This window comes from Canis lupus, chromosome 10 (assembly GCF_048164855.1).
Source record: "Canis lupus baileyi chromosome 10, mCanLup2.hap1, whole genome shotgun sequence".
NCBI lineage: Eukaryota > Metazoa > Chordata > Mammalia > Carnivora > Canidae > Canis > Canis lupus.
Window position 1 is genome coordinate 20,978,224 of NC_132847.1, and position 27,127 is coordinate 21,005,350.

Here is a 27,127-nt window from a genome sequence, read left to right on the forward strand (position 1 = left end):
ATCAAATATATTTCAATACTCCAGCAACACATTTTTAAAAAGAACTTAAAAAGACACTTCACAAAAGAGAATATCCAAATGTCCAGTAAGAATTCCAAAAGGTTCTCATTAGTATTATTAGTCATTGAAGAAATTAAAATTGAAACCACAGTAAGGTACCAGTACACACTCGTCACAATGTCTTAAATGAGAGAAATGGACATTACTAGTTTGGCCAAGATGATCAGAAGGTCCCTTCTATAAAGTTGGAAAAATAACAGGTCACTAGGCTGCTGCAGAGGATGCCTCTGGGGTGGCCAATACTCCTTGTCTCGGTTTATCAAATGCTTCTGGGGGCTGGGAGGAAGTGTTCCTGAGGTATATTTGTGGACTAGCACATGTTTTAATTACTGGTTCTGGGTCCCCAACAAGAGACAGATATAGTAATGTGTACTTTCCTAGGGCTACCATAACAAATTACCAAAACTCAGGTGTCTTAATTAAAACAGGCCAGAAGTCCAATCAAGGTGTCCTCCAGAGGAGTGAAGAATCTTGTCTCTTCTAGTTCCTGGAGGCCACCGGCATTCTTTCACTTGTGGCCACAGCTCTCTGCTATCTTCACACTGCCTTCTCCACTAGGTCTATTTCTATTTAGAAATTCTGACACTTGTCTTGGCAGATACGGCTCAACCAGGTAATCCGAAGTAATCTCACCTCAGAATGCTTAATTACATCTGCAAAGACCCTTTTCTCAAATACAGTAACATTTACAAATTCTAGGGATTAACAGCTTGATATTTTTAGGTAGCCATCACTCAACCTCTTGTATTTGTATGTAATATTTCTATGTAATATTTCTAAGTAAAGGAATGAATATCTAAGTAAAGGAATGACCATTGTGTCAGGGGAATGAAGGCTAAAGCAAAATTTCCTTCTTGTCAAGGTCCCAGCATCTGATCCCGTCCAAGAAACTACTGCATTTATTGCCACTAAATTACTAAATGCAGTGGCAATAAATTCAGTAGTGGGCAACAGGCATGCTCTGACTGACCAAGCTACATGCCTGTTCAACACCCACTCTTTCCTTCTTCACTGAAAGGAATCCCACTTTTATTTGAGGCCATGGATGGCTCAGCTAAAAAAAGGTTCATGTCCCAAGTTTCTTGAAACCACTGGTCATGTGACACATTTCTGTCTAGCGACATAAAAGCAGAAATATCAAGTACAGCTTCTGGAAAAGCTGCTGTTTTGCTAATAAAAAGGGACATGCATTTACACCTTTCCTCCTAAGCTCTTCCTGTGAAGCAGAGGTGAGGTTGAGTGGTTTAAATGTCAGGGCCCCAAGTCTCTGACAGTACAGTGCACTCACTGAATTAGCTCTGGACAGTCTTCCTGTAGACTTTCCTATTATAAGAGACAAACAAGCCCAAATGGGGATTAACCAGTGTTATTTGGTTTGTAATCAAACACACTTTTTAAAACCTAAACAAGAAGTAGATATTTTATAGACACCACAAAGTCAACAATAATTGGATCATTCCAATTTCTCTGGGGACCTAAAAAAATAAGGCCTTTATACCAATGCTAGCCCCAGACTGGCCCCCCTGAGTGACTGGGTGTAATTATTTTATCTGTGTCCAGACATATGTAATAAAGTGCAAAGAAGGTTAACGTAGACTCTTTATTGATTCCACCAATGTATTAGTAGATATGATAATAATAAATGGTACTTTTACATTCTCTTAACCAAAAATATAACAAATATTTACACTCAGTAAAAATACAAAAAGCATACAGAGGCACTGTCTTTCTAAAAGACATAAGTTTAGGAGGTATCAAAAAATAGGAGACAAACATTGCTCATTACAGGATACTTTACAATCACTGAATTGTGCAGTATAATTGCATTTGATTATGACAACTGTGCAGTTTTGTCTTTTTCTGATAAGCTCACATGGTTTCAATTTTAAAAGATCAAGTACAACTACATTCTGTGTATCAAAAATAAAGAAGCCTTAAAAAAGCACAACAAAAGCTAAAGATGGAACTGGGGTTCAAGTCTAAATTTGAAAATGTACTATGACATTTTTTGAAGATTCATCCCTTTGTTCTAGCCTTTAAGGTAATGCTAAAGGGATACATCTACTTTAATATCACATTTTTTAGAAACAAAATATATCAGGATTAACGATCATCATCACTGTTTTAGTATACAAGGAAACTTGTTTTCCTTTTCGTTTTATAGGGAAAAAAATTTTAGAAAAACTAGGTTTGTTCTTGGAAATCCTCATGATTACTGCCACATCTCAAGGAGGTCATACAGATGACGACAGCGTGACTTTTCACCCTCAAGAGAAACCAGTGAAGTCTTTTTCTGCCCAAAGATCAGATTCAAAGTAATCATTTAGAGGAAGTTAAGAATCTACTATTTAAAATAAACCTTTATGGAAGTATACAGTGGAATTACTAATTGTCCAAATCTTTATTATGAAAAAACTGTTCTGTTGAAACTTATTTGGCAAAACCTTGCACTGTGGATTTACTGCTTCAGTAAGTCCTGACAGATTCAGAGCTAAGGTGGGATGAGGGTACTCCTCTCTTCACTGAAGTTATAAATTTATAAAATAAAAACAAAAATGGGGGTTTAGAATTGGAGCAAATACAAGTTAAGGCTTCTCTTGTTCTTGTCATGTAACAAAGTAAGAGAAGGCCAAAATGTACCCTAAGTTAGAATTAAAATATAAAAATCACAACTCCATGGGTTTTTAGGGGATACACACAGATCAAACTACAATGCATTTGGCTTTAGTTCCTGATCACTGTGATTGGCTGACCCAGACACTCACAGTTGGAGCTGGATGAAAACAAAGGCAGCTACAAGGTGCAGTCCAAAATCACAGCCTCTGACTCTCTGTGCAAGATATTATCAACACCATTAAGGACACAGGACAGGTAAGGCGCCCGTTTTGATTTCAAACACCTGCAAATAAACAAATATTGTGCAAACAGCACATTTTTTTCTGGGGTAATGGATATAAAATAATGAGAATAAATACCCAAACTTGACAAAAAGATGATTATAACAAAGGTATCTTTCCTTTTCTTTGTTTTGCTCTGGACATGACACAGTAATAGGTAAACCAGTAAAGGAACATTTTTTTGTGATTAGAGGACCAGTGTTTACAGGTTAAATCACTATAGTGTGACTTTCAAACCAGGATTTTTGATCCAGGCCACATTCCATGTCAATGGACTAAGAAAGCTATAGAGCCAATTAGCCTCATTCTACTACACCTGGGGAGTGGATTTTTAAGGCTTTAAGTTTCAGATTCATGTTTCTTTGCCCAAAGGAATTTTTCAGATAAGCTATTGTTCCTAAAATGGAGAAACAATCATTTTGGTGGAAAAAATAGATTACTGCCATTTACCACTTGGAAGGGATTTATGATTTTGAAGTGAAGGTGATGGGGGTAGGGTGGGTGCCTAGCTGGCTCAGTCAGTAGAGCATGTAACTCTTTATCTCAGGGTCACAAGTTCAAGCCCCATGTAGGGCATGGAGCCTATTTAAAAAAAAAAATGAAGGGGACAAGAAGAAAGAAAGAGGGAAGAGATAGCTAGGATAAAATGAGAACAAACTCTTGAAAAGGGAAATCACAAATCAGCTAAAACCTATAAATTCACATATGGAAAACCACTCAGAAGTAAACCCATTTTGGCTCCATGTTAATCTGGGTAGTGCACATGAATGGCTTTGGCTTTTTTTTTTTTGGTAGTCACAATAGTTTATTAAGCACTCACATTGACACTAAAAACAAATGGTGAAATTTAAACTTAAGATATAGAAAACACTGTTATTTGATTTGTAAAAATGTGGAAAGTCTAGGTCATCCAGTAAACAGTCACTGAAATTTTAATCAAATACTTAGGAATGCCATGCCCAACAGGCTGTTAAAAATATGTATCTCCTTCCTCTCAAGGGCTAAACTGAGAACCTAGAGAGAATTATTTCCACAATTCTAGCTCCTCTGTTCCCCATAAACTTTTCAACCAATTATTAGCTTGGTGTGCTAACAAGCTTTCTTGCAGGCACCTGGGGGCTGCAGAGTTTATCAGGGTTGAACACAGCCTCATGCTGAGAGATGGGGTGGAGGGGCGGCTGCAGAATATACATATAGCTGAATTCATCTCCATGGTTACACACCAATGATTACATTTGCTTTTAAAAAAATAACTCCACATTTGAGCAGTGAAAAAACTTTTGTTTTGGGTTTCTGCAGAACTCTCCAGAACCCATTCTCTATTTAATGAATTTATACTTTTAGTTAGATGTAGCCTGACTTCCATGTCAGAAAGGATTGGTATACATGATTTTTTAAGAAAAAAATTTCATTCTTTGGAGAGGAAGGTGGCAGCCCACCCAATCAAAGCTTCCCTTTCCCAAAGGACTGACAAGAAACCCCATGGCAGCTTCATTTGGCCTTCCAAATCTGCAGACGGCAGTATCTTCCTTCCTAACACTTCAACCACAAAGGGTTTCCTATCCCACTCAAATGGAGACCCTTCATTGCACTGGTGCTACAGATCAAGTTCATATCTGTATACAGATTAAATGTATCATCCTGTAAAGATGACTTCAGTTTGGTCAGACCAGAGACAGTTTTATGGCCTTAAACATAAACATCTGCTAATGATAACTCCCCAATACAAAGAAAACCACAAAACATCAAATAATAAGTTACTTCTCAAATACATGAATATCCTTGGTATTGGCAGACATTTTGAATTTGTCCGTTAACCCAAGCTATGGCTTGGAAATACTACTAAATTACTATATTAAAAATAACTTGTTAAAGAAAAATCTATACTGATATACATAGGGAGGACTCTGAGTTTGAATCTGTTCTAGTAACTGTGGTCCCAAGGCAGTACTGGTGTCGAAGTGAAGACTGGTTTCCAGGCACAACATCCATAGCTGAGGAAACTCTGCATCTGCAAGGATTCAATAAAAGGAAGCATGATTCAGGGCTAGGTCATCGCTCAGAGTACAGGGAACGAGACCTCTGGGTTAGTAGCAGCAGCAAGCTGTTCGTTGGCAACAATGGCCTGCGGAATCATGAGGTGGTACTGCCCACTCCTTCCTCGACGGCTTTCGGTAAACTTCAAGAGGGTCCTCCAAAGGCTACACTGCTGAGACCTGTTCATTTTCTGAAAACAGTAAAAACACCATTAAGTGGTAGATGAGGCATATTAAAGAAGATCAACTTACAGTCTAGTCACCTGTTTAGAAAATTAGTCACTTTCAACAAAGAAACTGTTTTTCTCTCAAATATCCCATCAAGGCCCAGATTTTATTACAAGGAGGTTATGGGTGCTAATGGCACAGCGGGCTGACAGACAGCAATGCTATAACTGATCTTTACCACTTCATCACTCTACTGTTTGAATCGATAACATTTCATTTATTTTTAATAAAGCAAGCCAATAATCAAAATGCTGCCCCAGTTGCAGTCAGTCAAAAGTTCTGCTAGTGAGAGGGAACATCATCAGCACAACTTCAGGTAATTAGGTACTCTGAAGTTTTCAGGCATCCATGTAAGACACAACTCCACCACTATCAAAATTATCCTATCAGACTGAGCTGCTATTTGTCAATTCTGGAAGAAGGGTATGGGGCATACAGAAACATGCCGGTTACTCTGTCCATTAAAAAAATACACCGCTATATTTACGGATTTCTTTCTTTTTTTTCTTTTTTAAAAAGCAAAACAAAAAAACCAGATTGCTAAGGTATTTAAATGTACGATTATATGAAATAACTTAAATTAACGATTATATGAAATAACACAGGGTAAAGACCAATTAATGTATTCAGCAATTCATTCAAGATCCATTAAGGTAGTTTGTCAACATACCATCTGCTTCGCTATCTGCGTCAGTCACATCTGCTAGTTTAGGATGGGATGGCTGCAAAATATGCCTCTGAGGCTGAGTTACAATCCTCGATGGAACACAGGCCACGGGGCTGCTACCGAGAGAAGTGGGTGGCAGTCTAGAGAGGCTGTCATGCATCATCTTTGACCTCTGCACTGCCACGCTATAATCTGGAGGTTTTAGGTGTAGGTGGGGTCCTTCCTTTAGGTCCGCTAAAGAAATCCCCATGTATCCTGGAGGAGTGGGAGGTGGCTCCCTATACCTATCCTCCTTCTTGGGTGAAGTGACACAGTACACTGGCATGAAAAACAAGCAATGGAAACGTTAATGAAAAATGCAAGAAATGAAAAAAAAGACATACTGAAACTTATTACAATGATAAAAACAAAACTCAAAAATAGACTAAATGAATATATTTGAATACAGTGACAGATTAAAAACATAATACCTAAAACTTAATATTTAAACCTGTTATTCAAACATATAAATCACACTAGGTCTTATAACTACAGTGACAGATTTGAAAGAAGTGACACAATGACGAACCCTCCTCTAGGGTGAAGCCCTGGCAATTCATAGATGACTGCCTGGCTCCCAGGGGACACCAACCCCAGAAACATTCAATGGTTTACCCTGAACACCTATGCTCTGCTGACTGGGAAGAATTTCAGAGAAATGACGTTGGGGCCCTCTATTTCAGGGCTTTCCTACCCTGTCCTTGAGACACAAACCACTGTTGTATGTATGGCACTTATGGGGAGACTACTCGTCAGTCCTGGCATATCAACAACTTGAACTTTCCGAGTACAGAGGACCCAATTCCTTTGAGGACCTTACTTCTAACTTCTGATCTATGACTAAGTAAAAAGAAAGGCATTATTTTAGGAAACCCATCTTAAATTTCCCTGATTTTTGGTGCATGTTCAAAATAATTGTGACTTAAAATCCTTTTCCCTAAGTCTGTGTAAGGCAAAGTTTCAAGAAGCTTCAGAAATTGGTTAAATAAAAGAGGAGGTTCCATGAAATTAAGACCAATTCACAGGACCTGAAGGACAAATGGCTCTATATTATTGATGTAACTTTTAAAACACAAACACTACCTACATATTAAACAGAATGAAGAAGGACCATCTGATAATTCTAATATTAACTCCTCTTTTAGACGATGGTGTTTGTCCATACTGAAACTTCTACAACTGTACCAGCAGAATCTGCATGTAGTATCAAGGTCTTAAAGGATTTTAATTCCCACCCAAAAGGATGGGGCAGGGAGAGAGGGTGGGGTGAAGTCATCAAGACCAATAAGGCAAGAATGAATAATTTTCCCAGAGTCCCCTAGAAATAAAAGATTTTTAAAAATATAGTTACTTAAATGGACAAGAGATTACTTTTATATCGTTGCACACAAACATTTAGATATCCATATAGCGGTTACCCAAAAAGGTTTAATATAAAATCCTTGGGAAAAAAAATGAACGAACTGAAAATCCCAATCTATACTGCAACTTGACAAGTAAAAATGTACTAGGAATGTGCTATAAAAATCAGCACATTTTTCACATTTTTCGTAATTTAAATTGACTTCATGAATATGTTATAAAGTTGATTCAAAGTATAGTCATTTCATATACATAAAAAAGCAGGGGCTATTATATCCAAATATTTGTGTAATTCAAGGAGGAAGTGAAAAAAAAATATTTGATAGCTAAATACTAGAAGAATACATATACCAAAAAAGCTGTGTGCGGTTGGAATGGAACCCACAACAGGAATTCGCATACCCCTGACATGTGCTAGGAGACTATAATGAAAAATATTTGGGACTCCTTTATCAGAATTTTCCTCACTTTTACTACCTAAAAATAATACCAGATTCAAAATTTCTACCATGCATGTATAGCAATTGTGGTCCAAACAATTTATGAAGTGACAAAGAGAATAATCCCTTTGTTACTACTCCATGGTAAAACACAATCTCTTCTCAATGAAACCAAAGAAATCTCAAAAACAAAACACAAACAAAATTATCAACTTAATTACACCAGCCCTTTTGTTTTAATAAGCCTGAATACTTGCCTCCAAGCCCTTGAGAAATCATGAACTTTTTGGAAGTACTTTGTTTGTAGAGGGCAGGAAGAGAGGCTGGAGTGAAAGAAGGAATATTTCCAAGAATAAAAGTCTAGGCCAAGATATCCCAATGCCATTTTTTGCCGCTTAATCTCTAAATGCCACAGATACAACAGAGAACACAAAACTTACCAATCAAGCCCTTTTCTGTACTTGAAGTAACAGTTTTGTAAACTGGGTCAGTGCCATCCTTGGGATCCAAGCTTTCAGAGGACTCAGGTGTGATGCTCTCTAACACTCTCCGTTTAACTGTCCCATAGTTTGGTTCGTATGTGTCAGACAGAGAACTAGAGGATGCCCAACTCTGTCTCATCTGATTAGTCTCCAGGTTTCCTTTACACTGACCACAAGTTCTAGAGCAGCCTTTAGGGCAAGAATAGGGCTCACAGTCGGGGGGTTCCACTTCAGCAATGGGGCCATCCAAATGAGTATGTCGATAAGAGTTCAAAAAATCCCAGCCTTTTGGGTTTGGAAGGCTTTGGAAGTTGTCATGGGAGCTGCTTGAACAAGAAGTCCAACTTCCACGACCGCTATCCGCTGCTTCTAAAATAACATGCTCATGAGAAATCTCCTCATTACTCACAGAAAATGACCCAGCTAAGCTCTTGACTAGAGATGGCTTTGACAGCGTCCACCTAAAAAATTGGGGATACACAATTAAAATTTATTGGCTTATCGGGAAAACCTTCTGTCCAAGTGTTACTGCCTATAAGAGATTACAGAACATGCACAATGCATGTGTTCAATGCCAAAATAATCTTGTGAAAAAAACAACACTGTAATCAATCATCAGTTAATCTCTATTCCCATTAATGTTCATACCCAGCTAGAAACATACATGGAAGAAACTCAAATACTTAGCAAAGTATCTCAGAAATTTTTGAGTTGATTTTAAATAAAAATGAAAAATAAGGTTTAAAATGAATAAAATCAAGTATACACTTTCATTCTTTGTCAACATAATGCTAAACACTCTATGTGGATACAAAATAAACAATTCTAAACTACATGTTTTCAACTATGTTTGGTTTTTCAATATAACCCCGAGGCTAGACTAATACAGCACCAAGTACTAAGAGTAATTTCTCCAACCAACAACTGTAAAATGAATTCTATTATTTAGAATAGAATAGCAGGGGTTCCCAAATTTGGGCTCTGGGGCCAAATCCAGCCAATGGCATGTTTTTGGAGCAATGGTATGTATGGTCTGGAGCAAAGCATGTTTTTTTTTTTTTACATTTAAAAGAGTTTAAATAAAACAAAATATTCCAAAGAATTTGAGACAGAGAAAAATGTAGTCTGCAAAGCCTAAAATGTTTACTATCAGGCCCTTTATCCTCCTTGTCTCTGCTCCCCTTCACTTTCTCCCCAGCCTGGCCAAAAAAAAAAAAAAAAAAGGCTTGTGAACTCTTGATTCACAGTGTGGAGCAGGTGGGGGTAAACTACAGTCCAAGGCTAAATCTGATCCTTAGCCTATTTTTGTAAATACAGTTTTACTGGGACACACAGTATGCCCATTTGTATATGAATTGTATTGTTTAAGGCTGTTTCGGAGCAAAGATGGCCCTGCCAAGCAGATGTGACACAGAATTCATGACCTGAAAAGTCTGATATTATTTACTATTTAACTTTTACAGAGAGGTCTGCTGACCCCTGGCCTAGAAAGTCTTGGTTAAAAAGGCTTTATAAATATGCAAATACTTTACTATATCTTAAGTTTTAATATTAAAGAATATCAGATTTATCAATCAGTTTAGAACTAAACAGAACTAACTAAATAGAAATTTAGTTAACTTCAAAAAAACCCCCAAAACCCAAGACAACTTTGGACTTCTACTAGCTGATAATTCTTACTCCCTAAATCATACTTTCAGATCAAGGGCTGTCTACACATATATAGCATTACACAATCTTCTGAACATTCTCTATCGTAATAGCCCCCACACAAGAACCACACCACATCCCCCTAGCAACAGCAGCTTCACTGTGAGCTCTTATTAACTGGAAAGTTACATGAATTCAGTAACTCTTTAAAAATAAGCACCCCTACAGGTTTCAAAATAGTACTTATTTATATATTCAATACAGAGAATGCATGCTTAGCCCTCATTATTTTATGGATTCCCCTGCAACCACCCCACCAAGACAGGGCTATCTCTAAGGGCACATTGGGGAGCACTGCTTGCAGTGGCCACTTGGCTTGGGTTTTGTAACATGAACATGGGCAACTATATTTACCCGGGGCCAAGCTGACTATGGTCTCCTATCCCTGAGGAGTGTTCTGTCTTTTCCAAAGGCCCAGTGGATTCAGGGACCGCCACAGCCTGTGAAGAACACCGTTCATCCTGTAGAGCTGTAGACATGGAGTCAACAGAACAATTGCTCACAATGCTGGATCGTGAAGAAATTTCACTATGGCTGGAGTCAGACAAGTTGTCAGATTTAGCTGATGGTGTAAGTGTATAACCTAAATGAGAGAAAACAAGTGATTAAACTACAAAACAAGGAAACAGGGAGGGGTATGTGGTCAGGGAGAAGACGAAGAAAAACAAAGAAACAACAAAGGACAGAGTAAGCAGCATCTCAGTTTCCATCTGTGTAGATGTAAGGATGCCAATTTCCTAGATACATTCCCCTACATATCCATTTATCTACCTACCTACACTATACCAACCCGATTCCAAATTCAAGAAATATGAAGTCGAAACCCAGTATTACTGAAGAAACTAGTCCAAATGTGTACCTGCCCTGGGCTCTCACAAAGCTACAAGCATTTAATAAAATAAGAAGGCATCAGATGTATTTCAAAATATTAAAAAGCAGACATCTTGAGTTTCTCAACTTCTTTTTAAACCCTTTGTCCCCTTCTTTGATTAACATATTTCTTGGCTTGATCTGATTGTCTAGAATACCACCTTGAGGTAAGGTGGTGGTGGTGAGGGGAGTCAAGACTCAAGAGAAGGAATTTTATTTTTGCTTTTTTAAACTATATATACTTACCCCAGATATTCTGCTTATGTCACCTAAGGAGTCTTGCCCCAAGTTGAAAGCAATATTTTCTTATTTTTAAATAAATTGTTTTAGCTATAAACAATACCTTGTTTACCAAGGTATTACAAGTTTATACCTTGTTTCCTTTTTCTTCACCAACTTTACACAATATTGCATTAAACAGAAAACTGACAATTTTATAAAAATGTGTTATGAAAAAGATGGCATCTGCCTTTTTGAAAATTGTTCCATGATTTACTGCACAGCAGATACAGCAACAGCTTTTGCATTCTCTGGAATAAAGGGGTGGAGATGGAATGAGGTGGAAGCATCCAAAAATAAATCTACAGCAATGACAATTCAATGTACATAACGTCTATTTTGGTAACTGTTAGAAAAGTAAACAAAGTTACTTAGAAATAAAAGGAAATGCCATAGTAATCTCAACAAGGAGTAGGTCTCAAAGAATCAAACAATTATTTTCCTGTTCATTGGGAAAATGAGGGTCAATGGGTACATGACCTTCAGGACAATCCTGAGAAATCTCAGCAAGAAAAACTATAGGTTTTATATATGCATATAACTCAAGTCACTAAAGAAAAAATTTGTTGAACACTGACCATATTAAGGAGTTCCAGTAACTATTTCCAAGAGAGAAATTAAGACCCAGAATATGGGCGATTTTTATGTGGCTTACAGTGCCACCAGGCACAGGATAAGTTGAAATAAGCCAGTCTTGATCTTCTGAACACTGCCATTTCCCAGTGTGCTTTATGAAGTGATTGGCCAATTTTCAAGAGGATCAAGAAAATGGATGCAGTAAATTAAAAAAATAAAATATAAAAATTCTTCGATAGAAAAACATTACTGTCTTAGAAGTAATTACATCCCTATGTCTCTTAGATCAGTACTTCTCAAATACAATCAATTCTAAGAATTACCTGGAAAAGTTATTAAATATACATATCCTTGGGCCTCTTTCTGGGCAATTCGCATAGGAGGTTTGCGGTAGGACACAGTAACTTTATTTTTAACAAGTTTCCAAATGATTTTTCACTTGCTATGTCAAACTATCTCCTCTTTCTCCTCTGGATCACAGATTTATATGAAAAGCAAATGAAATAAAAAGTGTACGTGGACAAGGTACAATTTCTTGCCTTCTTTTCCCTTTAGCTTGTAAAGTAATTGTAGTAATAGGGCAGTAAAATTCTCTAAAGCAAAGGTGGTGATCAGATCATTACTGGGGGTTCTAATGTGAAAGTACCTCTATTTATTTCATTCACAGACCCAGCCGCTATCAGCAGGAAATAAAGCCAACTACAGAAAACAAGAGTATAAATTTTACTAACATTAGTAAAATAACATGTACAAATAAGGCACTTTAAATAAATACGACTTTGTTGCTAGAGTATCTTTAATACTAATCATGAAATGTCTGTAAATCGTATTTTACACTAAATTGTCTGCCTAAACTTTGATAAATAAATTTAAGCTACATGTACATTAATAAATGAAAACAAATTTAACACTAAAATTAGGTAAGGAACTCCGTCAGATTGTCTTTCTCCTCTTAGACTTGAATCGCGTATAGAAGCAGTTTAAAGTGTTACGGTTGCCTCGGCTATTTGAATTGAAGATGTCACTCCCTTTCTCATCTTTGATGTTGCTCCCAACATCCTTCACTTTCTCACAGCTTTCTGTAGCTTGATGGTGATCTGCGTCCTCTTTTTTGCTGTTGGCTAGTCTCTCCCTTGAAAGAGTTCTTTCCCTAAATCTTCTAAACGGGGACGTCATTCTTTTTCTGGCTGTGTTCTCACAACTTGTCCTGTCTCTATTCTCCTCAGTGGCCTTCTCGGTCCTGTCTGTTCTTTTGGCTGTGCTCCTGGTAATCTGAAGGATTTTCTTTTGCAAGTAAACCCCACCTATTCCGGGGCAGCTCTGGCCACTGATCTTGGTGCTGGACTCACGGGGAGGGGATGAGGAAGACCCTGAGAGGCGCAGCAGGATGCTGAGATCAGATAGGATACTGCCAACTGGAGGGAGAGATGCAAAAACCCTGTCATGGTCAATTAATTCTTTCCAGTTAATCACAATTAGCCTGGTTTCTATGACAGAACATTTCACTATTAAAAAATTCAAACATTTTGACAGTATTGGAAAAATCGAAATCTAGTAACGTATTTTTTAAAGTACAGAGAGTCTACTATATAGCATAAACACTGTAGTCATTCCAAGACAGAACACAGGAAAAAAATTACTTTAATCAGAAAAAGCTGGTAATAAAATACTGTTGAAAGTAAGCAAAATTCATAAATCTTAAGGAAAAACATGACAAGAGTATCAGGTAACCAGAATTATTTCTCAAGAATAACTATGTCTAGGATTTTCAGGCAGATTCTACTAAAAAAAAGGCTTGGTAAAACCCAGATAGGACATATAAACAATGTAGGTGTTTATAAAGCACAATTTCTGATCCTGAACTCTCCACGGTGGAAAAGGTTGCTTTCCATCAGCACAGGAGAAGATGAAGGCTGCCTGATGTCTCATTTTTTAAATATCTACAGAAAGAGAAATTTAAACAGTTTCAAAGAAAATAATTTCTTCAGGTTTCTAAGGATTCTAAACATGCCGATGATAGTCTCCCAAAGCTATGAATGTCAATGTCAACTGCTGGCCACAGAACAAAAGCCAAAATGGTGAAAAGACTTCTCTATTGTAGTCGCAAGAGTGGATTTTCTTTTGGGAATGAGAGCGATGTGGAAATTCTTCTTCCCACAAGTCACATTCAGGTAAGAACACCCTATCCAATCCAACTAGTTTCCTGGTTAGAGAACTATCTGTTAATGGGATCTCAAAACAGCCTCCAAAAGGGGTGGAGTGTGTAAAGTTGTTCTAGAAAAAGCATTAAGAGCATGTGGCCACTGTTCATTAGGACCATGTATGTGATGTATGTGTGTTCATTAGGACCATGTATGAAAAACCAATTTCTTGTATGTGATGGATCCCCCTCTTTGAGATCTGGTAAGGAGCACTTTAGATTGGACCATGTAGCCAATAGAGAGATGAAACAGATCTGCATGCCTCATAAAATCATATAGGAGCTATACTACAAGATCAGAAACCTGTGTTTTACAAACATACCTATTAATATATACTGTTTATATGTCCTACTTAATTTTTACTAATCTTTTCTTAGTAAAATCTGAATGAAAACTAGCTAGTCTCAGCTATGTGAAGGGGGATATGGTAGCTTAGCAGTGAAGCTATGTTATCCTGGGGTGGCAGCAGGGAAAAAGAACACCTTAATTTACTAAACATGTAATCATCTATCAGGTTTTATAAATATTATTTCCTTTAACCTTGTATGAGGCCCTTAAAATAGATGGTCTTTGTTCCATCTTATGGACAAGAAATTTGACCTTATAAATCAGTTGGGCATAGTTATCCAGCTATAGTGGGGAAAAGAGTCAAATTGAACTCAGGTCTGACATCACTTACCACATTGCTGGCACAAATGTGAATAAAAAGGAGCCCCTAGAAGTGAGACAAAAATCGAAAACATGGGAGCTAAAGAAAGCTCTGGAAGCTTCTCCTTCCTGCTAGAATTCATAAGGTTGTCTTAACCAACCCCATGCGCCCTCTTGTACTGTGATTAAACAGTAATTGTTTTACATCTGTGAAGATGAGGCCAGAGCTAAGGTTTTATTGTTTTTTTTTTTAACCAAGGTAATGAAGAGTGTGGAGGGGCCAATGTAGGAAATACACCATTTAAAATGCTACATGTGCAGCTACCATGAAATAGCATTTGCATGCACACTACTCAGGCAAGACAAAAAGCTTCACTTTGATTTATGAAAACATGGGTCAATGAACTAGACCAATGTCAGGTATTTTACCTCAAGAGGTTCTATGTATGATGTAAAATCCTTAGGGGTATAGGTCACTTTAAATCCTGATTACTAAAAAGGTAGTAATATTCCCATTACTAAAAAAGGGGGAATGTATCAACTTAAATATGTTTCTTTCCCTAAATTCTGTAGTTGCTTAAAACCAATTTCTTGTAGAAATTCTTTGAAATACTCCATAGAAACATTTAAATATTTGGAGATTTGTGCAACAACATCAAGAATCTGCACAGAATGAAACAACTGTGACTTCTGCTTTCATTCTTATCTATGTTTGCTGACAAAGGGCCACCCTTCCAACACAGGAATCCTGGTTATATGATGCACAATACCTGGAAAGCATCTGGATAATTCAATCTAAAACATGAAAGTCCAGAAAGTATTAGGAGTTAAAGGTTTCTTCACTTTCTATTATCATTATAGATTGAAAAGCAACTTAAGTGGCAACAAGTATTGTTTGGTGTAATATGAACTAGCTGAGACAGTTACATCTTACCTTTGCGAGGGGAACCTTGAGGAGATGCAGGAGGGCTAGAATGTAAGGATGATGCCACAGAGATAGTGTCTTCTGGATGTTTCTTACCACTTACTTCTTCAGTTGTTCCTAAAACTTTCTGAGGTAAATTTGTACCTAAAAATTAAACCCAAGAAGCAAATAAACATCACTTCACAATTAACCTATCTGTAGTGGCCTAAAGTACTACATTACTAAAGCCATGATGCACAATGGCTAGTGTGGTCAAATGTATAAATGACAAACAGGTACGAAACAACTAGGTAATGGCATACAGAGACTCTGACCTCTAGGTCATTTGTTCCAATTCAGCTAGTCAGCACGAATTAGACTAAAAGAGTTCTTTGTTGTTTTGTGATGAAAGGGAAACTGATTTAAAGGTCTGAGTGTAGTGTCCTAGCCCCCACAACTGACACACTTGTTGGAAATCTTAACAGAGAAGGGATAGATTCCAAATCTTCTCTCCCCTCTAGAGAGATAGCCTCTCTGAGTCAGGGTGGGTATGCGGCAGGGGCAGTGTAGGGGTGTTGGCACTGACTCTACCTGATGTGCATCTATGCTGTTGAGTGTACAGAAGAGGTTGCAGGACTACAAGGCCAGCCCTTTTCAAGAGCACTAAATTCATACTACAGGATAAAAGTAGACAATAGAAACAATTGTGGATTTATAGAAAAATAGTATGGAGCTCCCTCAAAACATGCTACAAGTTCTATCTTTACTCTTATCCAACAGCTGGTCCTGTTTACATATATCTTTTTTAAGAAATGTCCAAGAGCTACTGACACTATTTTAATCAGTGAAGTAAGCCCAACTTTGATGGGCATTTGTCATAGTAACGAGCAGCCTTTTCACACTGAAAAAATTTAAATCACAGAATACTCACACTGCTCTTAAGTACTATTTTAATATAAATGAATTTATCATATAAATAACAGCCATATTATAACAAGTGAAAAAAGGGCTACTTGGAACAAGTAATAATGCCTCTTGGGTGATGACATCCAAGTAAGAAGCTAGATAAAGACCTGTCTCATTTCTTACTCCTCCCAGCAACTTGATCAACTTCACCAATTTTGCATCTAATTACCTCTTTATTTCCACAACTGTTAAACTAGTTCAGGCTCTGAGCAACTTCCAGTTAAGTACCACATCAGCTTTCAATTTGGACTCTTGGTCTGCTCTCTCACTGTGCTCCCTACCACAGTCCGACTCTACTATAAAAAAGACCACAGACTTTCCCTGCTCAAATCTCTGCAACAGCTACTCACTGACAACTCTCCTTTGGCATGCCATGTTATATAATGCCAGCACGCCTAGGACTTTACTTCTCATCATCCTGGGAGGCTGTGTAGTATGACAGTTAAAAGCAAGGATGTTAGAGCCAGTTAGTCTGGCTTCAACTCCCAGCTCCATTACTCATTGGTAGTGTGTAAGTTACCAAGACTCTCTAGGTTCCTTCTGGAGTAGGAGAGTATTACGCATCTTATAGGGTTATTATGAAGATTAAACGAATATAATAAATCTAGTAAAGCACTCAGAATTGTGTCTGTGTTCAGGGGGTGGTCTGTAGGTAGCAGATTTTATTATTGTCTCTTAACACTCTTTCTGCAGCTCTGCACTCAGAGGCAGCACACTGCTGTAGCTCCTTGTAGACACCAAGCTTTTCCTTTGCCCTAAGCAATTTCTCTGCAATCTTTGCCTAATTACCTCCTTCCTAATTAACCCTTAAAACTCTGCCGAGGCATTATCTCCAAAAGTCACCTCTGAAGCTCTACTTTTTACTTAGCTCTGTGTGCCCTAAAAACTTCCGATCTTTTTATTATGTTTTTACATGCACATACCTCTGGTAAAATAGTAAACACATTATACTTAAGTTACTGGTTTGTGTGTCTATAAGCACTGGAGCGAAAATCTGGCAAGGGCAGCGGTGGTTTCTTATTCAACTTTGGATCTCAAAACAAAATTGAATTAAATTCACAGAGTTCTACTGAATATGTCCTAAATATAACACATGGGTTAAGTAATAATGTTAGGAACCACATGGAATCTAGCTTCCCTTCCACATGGCCTAACAGAAGGGAGGAAAAAGCATGGCCTGTACTTTATTTATTTTACAATCTCTTCTTGTCTCCTAACTAGGTTTTTCAGAAGTGATCATTAATGGAAAAATATACTTTATAATAAGCAATCTTATTCTCACAGAGTACATGTGCATTAGATGACTTATGCACCTCTGAACGCAGTGAACTCCTGGTACCTCTGTGTACTACTGTAAGCTTTCTGTTGGTATGACCATAGAAATTCCAACACTGGCATTTAAAATACATATGCTGTCATCACATACCTACAGGCAAACTGAAATCTGTGTATAATTTAATCATCACTCATGAATTTAAAAAGGTTTCAGTAGCTCGTCTTCTGAGCATTTACACCTGTGATTATTTTTCAGTCTAACTCCCTGGAAATTTTAACTAGATCAATGCAATAATAACTGAATACTCACTCAACGTGGCAGGGTCTTTGGCTTGTCCCTTCTTCCTGATGGGGTGCAAATTAACAGCTGGCACTTGAAGCACCTGGCTTACTCGGTGGGGCTGATGCAAATGTGCTTTAGCTGTTTGGCCTGCCGATCTCATAGGCACTGGAGACATTTCTGATGATTTGGCTGATCTTTTCTCACTTAAATTCTTGGTCACTAATAGAGTAAGAAATATGTAATTGCACACTTTTTGAGGCAAGGTTTTTGCCAATGATAATAATAAATGAATGCATTAAAACCATCTATTTCTTAAACCGCAAAATACAACAGATTTATCTTCCTAAAAATGATTCCATGTAAGTATTATGGCCTATTAAACCCTTCATGATCTAGCATCAGGCCAATATTTGCCTGCCTAGTACCACATGCTCTGCAGCAACTAGATGAGATCCCTTATTTTCTCAAGGCATCCTTTATCTTTTCTTCACAGCACTGATAATTGTTTGTAACAATTCAATTATGTGTGCAAATTGTCAATTAGTATGTCCCCCTGATCAGGCCCTTAACTAACATGAGAGTAAGGACTGTATATCATGCTCACCTTATATATCCCTGTGTATGCAGTGAATGACACAAAAAAGGTGCTTCATGGGTATGTGAAGAGCAAATGAAATTATTTTAACAGTTATATACAGGAATACCAGAGACTAGTTTTATAAATTCATGGTTAGAATATTTGACAATAAACATCAGAATTAAAAACGGAGAACTATGACTCATTATGGTAGTCCAGAGGAAAGAACTTCCTTCAAGTAGTACTTTTAATTCTTTATTATTCAGGGTGGTTTCAACACAGGTCCAATCTCAGTACTCCATGATGTATTTGTTACTGTTGTTTTTAAAATTTTATTTATTAAAGGAGAGACACACAGAGAGCCAAAGACATAGGCAGAGGGAGAAGCAGATTCCCTGTGGGGAGCCTGATGCAGGACTTGATCCCAGGACCCTGGGATCATGACCTGAGCCAAAGGCAGATGCTCAACTACTGAGCCACCCAGGTGCTGCCATGATGTAATTGTATTAAACATCAAAATAAAAGCAAAATTAGCACACTTAACCAGTCCTAGCACAGCTAGAATAGTTATATACTATGTTTTTACTATGAGGGCCTAGCAAATATTTTGAGCATTAAGAATTAGGAAACAAGGATCCCTGGGTGGCTCAGAGGTTTGGCGCCTGCCTTTGGCCCAGGGCGCGATCCTGGAGTCCCAGGATCGAGTCCCACGTCAGGCTCCCGGTGTGGAGCCTGCTTCTCCCTCCTCCTGTGTCTCTGCCTCTCTCTCTCTCTCTCTCTCTATCATAAATAAATAAATAAATCTTAAAAAAAAAAAGAATTAGGAAACATTTCAGAAGTCAAAACAAAGGGACTTCTGTGGGATAATGTGCAGTGGCTCCTCAAATGCTTCAATCTAAGTAGTTATCTCACCTTTGGGTTAGAGCCATGAAACTTTTTCCCCTTTCTCTCAATATTAACCAATTCTCAACTGATGTCTTGCTATAGTACAAAGAAAAAACTATCAAGCCTAAATATAGATGCCTGCCAAAACTCACATATATACTGATTAGGAAGAGCCAAATTCTAAAATGCTCAGCAATTATTGTAAAGACCTGGGATTTAAAAATCATTTGGAAAGTGATAAAAAATATTTACATGCTTAAAAAATCATTTATGCGACAGCAATCAAGTAAAGACTCTCAAACGAAAGGAATACATATCATATTAAACTGTCATAAAACTTACTTTGATCCCACAGGTTTACTCATTTTAAATCAATATTAAATATGTAGTAAAGGACATACTTAATGTTATGAGAAAAGACAGGCAAGTAAAGTGGGTGAAGGAAAAGTACGCAGGTGTTGTTTGTGTGTGTGAGGAAGGGAGGTCAAGAGGGAGAATGGATGCCGAGGTAAGTACATGGAATCATTCTGGGCCCAGCATTTTAACAATGAGTCAGTCACAGAAGAGATTTCCATGCTCTTGAATATCTCAAATCAGATTTAGGGACCAAAAAAAAAAGCAGATAATGAAAACAAAAGATAAATATTATTTCTGTTTTTGTCTGATCAAAGGTTAAACTGTGTTCCATAACCGTAAGATGACAAGGTATATGCTGAATTACTTGGGGAAAAAATAATTTGATGATCATGCAAAGGAGGTCCTGAGTACTTTAATAAATCATGTATATGGGACTTTGAACCATAAAACATAATTGAATCTTAAGATTCTGCACATTTTTCAGTCTTTACCTCTGACATATACCATTTTCATATGGCTGACACTATTCTTAATAGGTCACATCTGGTAAAATATTTTCCTAGATACCTTCAAAGTCTATATATGTTTATTATTTTTAATGGCTATTATTCCTTGTATTGATAAACAGTGTACTTGACTATTCACCAGCATTTTAGTATCTCCATGATTTCATTTTCACTATAATATATTCTGCAACATCTTTGTATAAACACGATTTTCAGGTGCATTATCTCAATGGAATACAACCCCAATACTGGACACCTGACACATTGCTGTAAGGAGTAAATGGTAAAGTTTGTTAAGTGCCTACCTAGCATGGCCTGCTGCACATAGAAATCTCTCAATAACTGTTAGATTTTATTATTTCTTTCTCCTAATTTAATGGGATGGATGTATAAAGAATCAAAGAGCTAAAACATACTATCCTTCAGCTTTACATGCTTGGGCAAGCAGATCTAAGATGAAGAGAACCTTTCTCAAAAAGTAACAAATGACTTTCAATTGTCTTTATCCTTCAGTAGATGTTCATTCCATCATACTCTATTCCTATGGGTAGAAATGTTTTTGTAACAACATTTAATGAATGGCTTGTTATCCTGAACTTTAAAATCCATTGTCATTATCTGAAATTTTTATTTTTATTTTTAAAGATTTTATTTATTTGACAGTGCTCATGCACAAGATGGCAGGGGTGGGCGGGGAGCAGCAGCAAGGGAGGGAAAAGCAGGCTCTCCACTGAACAGGGAGCCTGATGATGTGGGGGTTGATCCCAGGATCTCAGGATTATGACCTGAGCCGAAGGCAGATGCTCAATTGACAGAGACACCCAGGCGCCCTCGTATCTGAAAATTTTAAATCAGTATGTGGTAGTATGCCAATTTTCTCTTTTCTACTCCATTGACAAACTTTTTCTGTTATATGCTATTTGTTAATCTCAGGGTCAGCCCCATGATGACTACTATTTCCTCCTATCAATTAGGAATACTGAAATAGAAAATGTGATCCTCCCCCAACTATATTCTCTCAACAGTTTATCAAGTTCTAGGCATCCTGCTGGAATTTTTATTGACATAACATTTAAGTGTATATGTGTACATATACATATATATAATACATATATATACACACACACACACATATATACATAAAATAACATCCACTTATAATTTAATCATCAATTTTGGTTGTCACTACACAGTGTATTTTCCCATTTTGGATTTCTGTTTTTATAATCATCATTTCCTTGACCCAGACACATATACGTTCTGTTGTTGAATACATGTATTCTCAGCTTTTATAAGTTTACGATATGCCATTTCGTTTTTACAAAACATCTATTTCAATACATTTTCACTAGCCACAAGAAATTTGAAGAGGATTCTTGCTTATAGAGGCAGTGTGAACCCTAAGCAGAGTAGAACCAACAAGATGTTTTCCCAGAAACTATATTCAGCACCTGAATATCAAATTGCCATAGCTTTCAACTGGGTCTGTGTGCATCTGTGCTTTATCCAGATTTATTTTGTGTATCCATTAGCAAGATATGTCCTAAGGTATAAGAAAAGCCTAAAAGAGGTTATTTTTCGGGGGTCTGGGAATACTCAAAATTTTTTTCCATATAAATTAATGGTAATCACTTCTTCCCTCTGTCATTTTGGCTGATGAAAGGTTTTATAGGAACACTCCACTTACTAATAATGGGGGAAACTGCATGCAATAAAAAAACCCCAAAAAACAAAACAAAACAAAAAAACAAAAAAACTTGAGAATAAGCTCTTCTTCTGTCCATCCCATTTCCTGTATTTTAACAGTATCAGAATGTGCCGGAGTTTTCTTGTTTTACTACTGACCTCTATGATCTCTAAGGATTTCAATTAAATTTCTTGCATTTTATGTAGGTAAGTAATATCTCTAAGATTTTTAAAAAAGGTAAAAATTTCACTTATTTTATTCTTCATTTAGGAATGAAGGTAAAAACATTCTCTAACAGAAGGACTCCTCTATACTGTTTCAGTTTTTATAAGTAGACTTTATAATGATTTTTAAAGAAGAATTCTTTATCCCTCAATTGCCTGTAATCATTAAGAATGGATGGAATTCGGTATCTGGTAAAAAGGATCGCTTGATGTTTGGGATATGTCAGAAATCTTTTGTGAGTGAAAGTTAATTTTCATGGGACTTCAGGTTAACTCCAGAGAAATAAATTTCTATTCTTTTACATTAAGTGAAAACCTGTACTTACAGGTACCATAGGCAGGCTCCCACTGCAAAGACATCATCTGAAACTTTTCCTCATCTGTGTCGACATCCAGACTGGAAAGATACTGCTTCACTTTCCTTGCCATCTGGGCATCCTCGTATAACTTCTTGGCATTAAGTAGAGAGCTGCGACGTGCCCTTTTCTTGTGTGCACCTCCTTGAACATCCAGCATGTTTGAGTTTGTGCTGCCTTGACTCAGTGACCTGTAGGAAGATGGACATCAAAATGAGGAGCAGTAAAGATGAGAATTACACATGGCAGAATGAAGATTAAAAGAATTTTGTTCTGTTAATGCTATTGCATGCTGATGTAAATGAGTTAAAAGATGAAGAGCATTAATGCAAAGTAATATGGCACACATGGCTATGTTCTGAGTTTTAAGATTCGGCAAAGTGCAGAATTTAAAAGAATAAGATAACAATCTCCCCTCTACCCAGTCCCCACCCAAGCAATAAATTCCATCAGATCTGTGTTTGCACCTACACAACCCATGGCAAAACTGTGATAAGTAAACTGTGACCCAGAGGCCATCCGCACTCTGAAAATATGGCAAAAGACTGGGTCACAACAAGTGCATCCTTAGCCAGATCTCTGAATCAAGGATTCTTCAGCAAGGGAGTTTCTAGAGCAGCTCTGCTTTTTTGTGCTGCGTTGGGTATACCACAGCCATTACCATTTCTGTCTGCAGCAGGCCCACTATGAGTATGCTAACCAATTTTACTGGTAAGCAGATTTTGGCCAAACTTCAAACAGAACAATTGATAGGAAAAATAAGCATTTATACTCAATTCAATAAAGTCGGAGACCAGAGGTAATAGAAAGCTACTCTCCTCCTCATGCATGGAATGGTTAGGCAATATGTGGTTCTAGAACTGATGATCTGAGACTTGGGATCTTTCTTTGCAACACCTCTGTGATGGAACTACAAGCCAGGAAGAAACAATGACAGTTCAAGCAAGCTATAGCTTCACCCGACTCTCCTCTTTTTGGCAAACCTCATTCTATAATGACCACATCTAGAACCAATGGAAAAATAGGACGATGTTATTAGTCCTTTCTAATAAGGCTAGAAACATAAGGTTCTTAAATGATTTTTATTCTAAATGAAGTTCCCATTCTAAAATAATAAAGCTATCTATGGGTTTTTCTAAACTGCTTTCATTTTTATTCCTAAATATTCTAAATGCATACACCACAACCCTAGAACAATTTGTTCTTCGGTGCTCACATACTATTGAAAACAGACATTAAAATCCTAATGTTTTCTTTGTAAATTAAGTGAAACAAAGTTGTAAAAGTGTTATAGTATTTTTTTCTTTCACCATGTTAAGATCTTTGGAATAGGATATGGCTCCACATTTGAAAGCAACTTTCGACTGCTACTTGTCAGGCAGAAACCGTGACATGGTTATCACTAGCTTCACATACAGTAACTTCAAAACTTACAGAATGGTTGGGAAGAAAATCCAATGACATGAGTGAATTACCCTTTTAATCTCCAGTAACCAAATGATCGTAAGAAGGTAGTAAATCTAACAAGTTCAACAACATTTCTCAAGCAGCTGTCAAAAGGAGACTAGCTCTAAATATCCACAAACCCAAGCTAAGAGTCCAGCACCAGAAGCTTTTACTTCCTTAATGGCTTGTTTTAAGAAATCATGCATCATCAATACAGTTGATAGCACAAATGAGAATACTGTGCAGGGAAAAAATCCTCAGAAACTACTCACTGAGAAGATTCATATTCTAAATATGAAGAAGTCTGAGATCTAAATAAACCAATTTAATATGCTCACATATTTCTTTTAATGAATGCAAAAGGGTATTATAAAAATATCTAAGTTTACATAAGAGCTCTTTTAATAAGCATAAAGTAAAAATATTCAGTGGTAAGAAGGCACTGAAGTGATTTTCCTAGTGGTACATCAAATAATAATGTATCCAACAAATGAAGATATCTTAGATTCAAACAAATGCAGTAAAATCAAGTGCCAACATTTACGAGCAAAGTTTAATACAAATATTTTAATAAGTTTTCCTCTAACGACATCCCCCCAAAAACGCGTCCACAAATCTAGAATACATACAAAATTCTAATAACTAAAGACATTTTAATAAGTGACAAAAAATGTCTTCTAAACTACTTTCCAAAACAGAACACACCAAGATGTAAGAATAAAAATACATAGCATCTGCAACCATCATTCAATACAACCCTAAAACTGAACAACGAATGTTACTTAAGTCATTCAACACCCCAAATTCCCACTAGGATGTACTGACCAAGTATTCTTTGTAACAGTAATGCCAGGAATCAATTTCTATATTTGGTGAGAAAAACCAGAAAAGACCAAGACATAAATGTGAAATACAGAAGAAAACGCATGAGAAACACAAAGAGAAGGAAGAACATAGAAGGGAAATTCAAGTTCACCAAACTTCAACAGAAAACAAGATCACAAATAAGACAAACTCAAGTTCAAGTGAGTGGCTCACAAAAAAAAAAAAAAAAAAAAAAAAAAAAATTCCTTCTTTCATGTAATAAAAGCATCTAACTTCATGTTTCACTATATATAGTCTTAAAATAACAAAATCCTTCATAGGTAATCTCTTCATTCACAAAAACCATTTCTTTCTTCATCTAAAAATAAAAGGACTACATAGATGATTTATAAGGTCCTAAACAGTCTATGATTCTAAATAGATAACCATATAAAAGCAGAGATCTGAAAAGACCTGAACAACAAAAAGTGGCAGTTTCTGATGTGTTAGTTTTTTTTAATGTAAACTCTACCCCCCAACTTGGGGCTTGAACTCACAGCTCCAAGACCAAGAGTTGCTTGCTTTACAGACTGAGCTTGCTAGGTATTCCTGATTGTATTACAGTTAAAAGAGGTAAGGGAGCTTCTTATTAAAAATGGTAGAAATTCAACCAATATTATATTGTCTTTCATGGTGTTAGTGGATCTGAGGAATTAAAACCATCTTCTATTTCAATTATTTCTAACTGAATTTTATAGTATAGTTTGGATAAGGGCTGCCTCTTTTTGAAAAACATGAAAACATAACCTTAATAAACAAACTTCATCCATTTTTATCTTCTTACATATTTATTTTTTATAAAATACGTCATTTGAAGAAGCTTTTTTTAAAGCAGGCTCCATGTCCAACATGGGGCTTGAATTCATGTCCCTGAGATCAAGAGTCACATGCTCTACTGACTGAACCAGCCAGGCATCCCCACATACAGCATTTGAGAAAAAGAAAATAGCATGGACTCTGGAATCAGACTCCCTCGGTCTCTTATCCACCATTAGGGAGCTGTAAGAATTTAGACAAGTCTATCTTCCCTGTCTGCACCATGGCAACAACAGTATTTATCTCACAGGATGGATGTAGAATTCAGTAATTCATTTAAAGTGCTTAGAAAAATATATGGCACAGAGCAAGCACACACCAAATATTCACTATAATCATCATCATTTAACTGACCCTGCTAAATTAAAATCTACAAGGGACTTATGGGACATCAACAATAGCAAAGTAAAGGGGTGGGGGAAGCTAGTTCTAACACTACCTTCTCCTTGTTAGCAAAAGGCATTTGTCAGGAATGTAGGTTGACAGGGTTAATAGAACGCATGCTATTTTATGTGCGTGCATTAATGAACAGGATGCAGTATATGTTAAGAGTCGTACAATCTTCATTTCAGTTGCATTCATCTCTACACTTACCCCAGACTCCGCCACCTCTTCTTCCTGTAAGCAAGAGCCACAAACATTGAAGCATGGGTTTGAATAGGAAAGCACAGAAAAAAGACAACAGTTGAGAGTCAGGGAAACTATGGAGACAGAATAGAACAGAAAAATATTACTAAGAAAAAAATGGAAGTTAACAGTAAAATGACTTTAATGGAATGCAGAGGGGTAAAATGAATTATGGTATGTACCGAAGGTCAACAAACCCACAATATTCTTTAAAATATGCTTTTAGACTAATTGTATTTCTAATATCTAATCTGTATCACAGGCTTACGTTCATAAGAAACTTAAGAAAAAACATGTACTTACTATAAATTGTGAATTTAAAGTTTTTAGGGAAGGAAACCTTAAATTAAAGGAGAGAATTTTTAAATATTTTTTTGAAAGGATTTTTAAGCCACTCATTTAAGTGATAGGATGAAATGACAAAGATCATGAAGATTCATGTGATTTCTAAGGGCAGAAATTTCTCTTGATGATGTACTTTACAAGAATTTTGACCAGCAAATCTATGTAAAATTTAAGTAAAATGTATCATCAGAATAAGATACTGCATTTCCTTATACTACAATTTAGACTGAACAAAGATTCTGGTTTTTATTTTTATCTGTCTTTGTTCCCCACTGGCCTCAGTGCACCAGGCTTGCACCCACCAAGCTCCAGTGGCAAGGTGGCCCAAGACTATGTTTTCAGTTAGCAAACTGGTTTTAGAATGAAGAGGTTACTTTGTTTATACTAGATAATACACACCACAAAATGGACAATTACCTACTTAAAGAAAGAGTACATTTCAGTACTGGCTGACAAAGAAAACAGATTCAGGAAAATTCAGTCTATTTCAATTTGTCCAATCTAATTCTAAATG

General features: G+C 36.8%; 1 protein-coding gene across 11 annotated transcripts in view; it reads right to left on the reverse strand.

Annotated features, from left to right (window-relative positions):
• Window positions 1-1,646: 1,646 nt before the first annotated feature.
• The window catches only part of RAPGEF6 (Rap guanine nucleotide exchange factor 6), a 197,297-nt gene continuing 171,816 nt past the window's right edge, over window positions 1,647-27,127 (reverse strand). For 6 of the 11 annotated variants that reach the window (XM_072840896.1, XM_072840891.1, XM_072840893.1 and 3 more), the window contains 8 exons: window positions 26,236-26,259; window positions 22,486-22,706; window positions 17,951-18,142; window positions 15,430-15,564; window positions 10,276-10,504; window positions 8,170-8,672; window positions 5,892-6,206; window positions 1,647-5,184 (listed from right to left, as the gene is read on the reverse strand). In XM_072840896.1, coding sequence (XP_072696997.1) covers window positions 5,159-5,184; window positions 5,892-6,206; window positions 8,170-8,672; window positions 10,276-10,504; window positions 15,430-15,564; window positions 17,951-18,142; window positions 22,486-22,706; window positions 26,236-26,259 — 1,645 coding nt within the window. In that variant the 3' untranslated portion in view covers window positions 1,647-5,158. The other 5 variants (XM_072840895.1, XM_072840897.1, XM_072840892.1 and 2 more) reach the window with 5 other exon arrangements.